Below are 3,880 nucleotides of genomic sequence, written 5' to 3'. Positions count from 1 at the left end.
CGCCTAGAACCGCTGGGCCACACCGGCCGGCTCTTATGAGTACGATCGTGAATTTTTTTCTTATCGGGCAGAATAACGTCAAATTGGAAAACTGGAATTTGGAAGTGTTAGCCTATTGCTTTCTTGCCTGCTATGATTTCTGATTACTACCAGTTTGCACCTTCACACTTTACTGATCTCGATTGAACGTTCATACTTTGATTTCATATGTGTACTTCATTGCTGAATAACGTATAGAATCGTGTAACAAAACATGAGAGGCAAAATTAGTAAAAAATCGTTTTATTTAGAAGAGATTTGTACAACAGTCAGTAATACAATAGCCTCTTGAGCGGCAAAGTTGTGCGAAGGCCTTGAACAGTGGCACATTCTGGCAATCCAACAGAACAGCCTTGGTCGTGACAGGTTAACCATGGTAAGCAGCCTTTGCAGCCAGGAAGGCAGCCCCAGGTCCACCGTAGACAGCGGGGGCGACGGCGGCGACGGCAGGGGCGGCGACCACAGCGGGGGCGGCGTAGGCGCCGTAGGCGGCGGCGGAGGCGGCAGCGAGGGCGGCGCCGTTGATGGCGGCGTCGCGGGCCCTCGTCTGGGCGACGGCGGCCAGGTGGGCGCCCCTGGCGGCGGCCACGTCAGGGGTGTCAAGGTTGTAGCCGCCGGGACCGACGACGATGTTGGCCGGGCCGTAGGCGGCGAGGCCGGGGTGGATGCCGCCCACATACACGGGAGCCGGCTGGACGGCGGCAGCGAGGCCTGCGGCGTAGGCGGGGGCGGCGACGCCCGCCCCCAGGAAGCCGGGCTTGGCCAGGGCCACGGCCACGACAGCACTCAGGACGATCTGAAAGAAGACGGAGTTTCAGAGCACGTTAAGCACCTAGTTTCCATAACACATATGGAATTCCGCCGCCTCTGTTTCTTGTGTGGTAATTTCCTTATAGGAAATAATTAATTTATTAGTGTCAACAAGCTAAAAAACTGATGTATTATCATGGCAGTATCTGCTCTGTTTCCTTGTTATCACACGCAGCTGTTGCAACGACCGTTCGATGTGGGTGAGACAAATTCCAAGAGAATCCGTTGTACGAATTCTAAGGGAGTTTAATCAGTCTATGAATAGGGTAATTGTCATCCAATTGAGGAACAAGTAGAGTCCGTCAGTCTGATACTTAAGGAAGTAGAGTCAAATAAATAAATTCTAAGAGTGGGCTAAGTGTCATCAAATTAATTCTCAGTGAGTGTAATAAGAGGATCAACAGGAAAGACTTTATGCATCAAGCTGAGAGATTTGGAAAAACAGGATCTACACTGAGACGAATTATCAGTCAATCTCTCTTGATGAATAAAGCAGGAGGATATCAAGAGTCCAGACTCAGGTAGCATTTATCGAGTCTGTCTATCTAATGTTTACTACCAGTCACTTTGAGTTTAGAACGCACAGCATAAAATGTATTCTGGTGAGATAAGCAAAAAAACTGAGTGCATTGCAAAAGCTGTTCACAAACGAGATTAAAAGAGGGATTCGGGGTTAAGTAGTATTCGTAGAAGCTAGAAGAGAATAAAAGAAATAATGAAACTATAGCCATGCGCATTTTGAAACCACAGGCTTTTTGCACGAAATGACAAATCAGCTATTAAGCAGTAAACGGTTTCCATACGAAGAGACATGCCCTCCAAACCAATGCAGGTAAAGGCGACAGAAGAAAAGAACGTAAAATCATGTTGAGGTGAGGAACAAAATCGAAACAGGCAAGGATGCTGGACAAAATAAGCTGTTGCCTCTTTGATGGCATTCGGATACACTGATCTAGGGATCCACAGGATCACAAACCAAGGTGGTCGGACGTCGCATAAATACTGGTTATTTTAAAATAACAGCGAATCGCTTATTCACTGCTTCCCTTCGATCGGAACGTTATAAACGAACTGTTCTTAATCTTGGCTAAACAACGAAGAAACCAGAATAAGAACTACGCATATGTGAACAAAAAACGTGATCTTCGTATGTCCATAATTGAAATGGACCATTTGGGACGTCAGTTGTATTAAGGCGTTGGTTTTATTGTGCGACTAGTTTCGATGTTGTTACAACATCATCTTCAGGCCCATACTTGTTGACTTCAGCCGTATGTGCCTAACACTAGTAGTCAGTGGTGAGATAGGCATGTTCCATGCGGAAGGCAGACAGTAACTACCTGCCTTCCGCATGGAACACGCCTATCTCACCATTCCCAGATTGAGCAGGGATACTGAAAAATTGACAATATTTATAAGGACTCTACAACAGCATAAAGCTTTCAGCATGGAATTTTCACTCTTCTGCGGCGTATGAGCTGATATGAAACATCCTGGCAGATTAAAACTGTATGCTGGACCGAGACTCCAACTCAGTACCTTTGCCTTTCACGGGAAGGTGCCCCACGTCGACTTGCCAGCGAAAGGCAAAGGCAAAGGTCCCGAGTTCGAGTCTCGATCTGGCACTCAATTATAATCTGCCAGGAGGTTTCAGCACGAAGCATTGTCTTCGATCCTGCATTCCCGCATATCGGCCTCACTCACCAGAAGCTTCATGTTTGTCGACGTCGACGTCTGCTGCTGCTGTTGCTGCTGCTGGACTGTGCTCTCCCTCCGCGGATGACCGCTATTTATACCGAGCTTCGCTATGGGCAGCGGCTCGTGAAAGTGGCGTGGTGCGGCGTCTGCGGTCGACCTTCCGCGGTGTCCTCTTTGGGCGTGTACTATTGGGTCGCCTAGGCTAGACAACCGGAGTGAAAGGCGTGCGTTGGCAAGCTCCGCACTAGCCGCGGACGCAACTCCCGGCCTGCGAAATACTCGTCTGGCTTCCGTCCACGCAAGCGGTGTGCAGTATCCAAATCGTGAGCGGCACTCCACCTCAGTTCGTGTGGTCCGTAAGCGATCTCCGGCGCGCAGTGCAGCTTCGGCGTTCGGGCTGCGACGTTTGGGTAGTGCTGTCGTCTTCGTCTCTCAGTCGTTAATACTTAGTGCGTCATGTGTATTCTGTTACGAGAAACACTGTGTAACAACTTGCCTGCGCCACTCTGTGCCACCGAAAGGAATGGGGATGACACGAGTACCGGAGTAAGAGAGATGACGCAGCTCGGTGTGAACAGCGTCAATGTTCAGGTCCGGAAACGTCAAAATTATTAGAATATTCCGGGATATTATGCTGTGGTCGAATGAGTTAGTTGGAGAAACGCAACATCACCTTATAGAGTGTTTGTTGCCTCTATGAAGCTCCAATACACACTCAAAATCGCTACTAATGTTGAGTTTCTCCACGGAACCCATTTTATCGCTTTATGATAAACAGGAATATGTTTTAAGTGTTAGCTTAATGTTTGGCTGTAGCGTTAGTATGTCTTGATACGATGTCACGCTGCAGTCGAGGATAGGCTTTGAAGCGTGGCCGTACCGGACGACAAGAGCGTGTCAATCCAAACGCAGAGTACGGTTTCAGATTCGACTACTTGCCATAATGCACTAATCACGTGCCGCGGAGGAGTGTAAACCATCACAATTATCATCAAGGACTACATCATTCGTGGTCAGTTCTGACCTCTAGTCATCTCTTCCGCGGCACTCTCACGTGGAAGTCATCATAGCAAAATCGAGTGTCAGCCGTTACTAGTGAGTGCTATATTTTTCGTAATATTAAATAACTGGGAATTAGACACTTCCAGCTGTAGTAGAACTATTATTTGTATTAGACATGACTATCCGCTAACCTATAGAGTGCTAGTTAAGTAGTATAAGATCTTACAGTTTGGGATGTAGTTTAATTTCATACGGCGCCGGATACAACATTTAGTCCTAGCTATGACGTAGTTTATTTAATTGGATCAAAGCTTTTAAAAGTCTCTACGAA

General features: G+C 47.5%; 1 protein-coding gene across 1 annotated transcript; it reads right to left on the bottom strand.

Moving 5' to 3' along the window:
- Nucleotides 1–266: 266 nt before the first annotated feature.
- LOC124790076 (cuticle protein 16.5-like) lies at nucleotides 267–2,599 on the bottom strand. The gene is made up of 2 exons (XM_047257643.1): nucleotides 2,554–2,599; nucleotides 267–835 (listed from the first exon to the last, which is right to left on the bottom strand). Exons 1-2 carry the CDS (start codon nucleotides 2,563–2,565, stop codon nucleotides 407–409), a joined length of 441 nt encoding a protein of 146 aa, XP_047113599.1. The 5' UTR covers nucleotides 2,566–2,599; the 3' UTR covers nucleotides 267–406.
- Nucleotides 2,600–3,880: the final 1,281 nt, after the last annotated feature.

This window comes from Schistocerca piceifrons, chromosome 3, assembly GCF_021461385.2.
Source record: "Schistocerca piceifrons isolate TAMUIC-IGC-003096 chromosome 3, iqSchPice1.1, whole genome shotgun sequence".
Classification (NCBI taxonomy): domain Eukaryota; kingdom Metazoa; phylum Arthropoda; class Insecta; order Orthoptera; family Acrididae; genus Schistocerca; species Schistocerca piceifrons.
The sequence above is the reverse complement of the archived record's forward strand: the minus strand, read 5'-3'. Positions and strand labels throughout refer to the sequence as shown.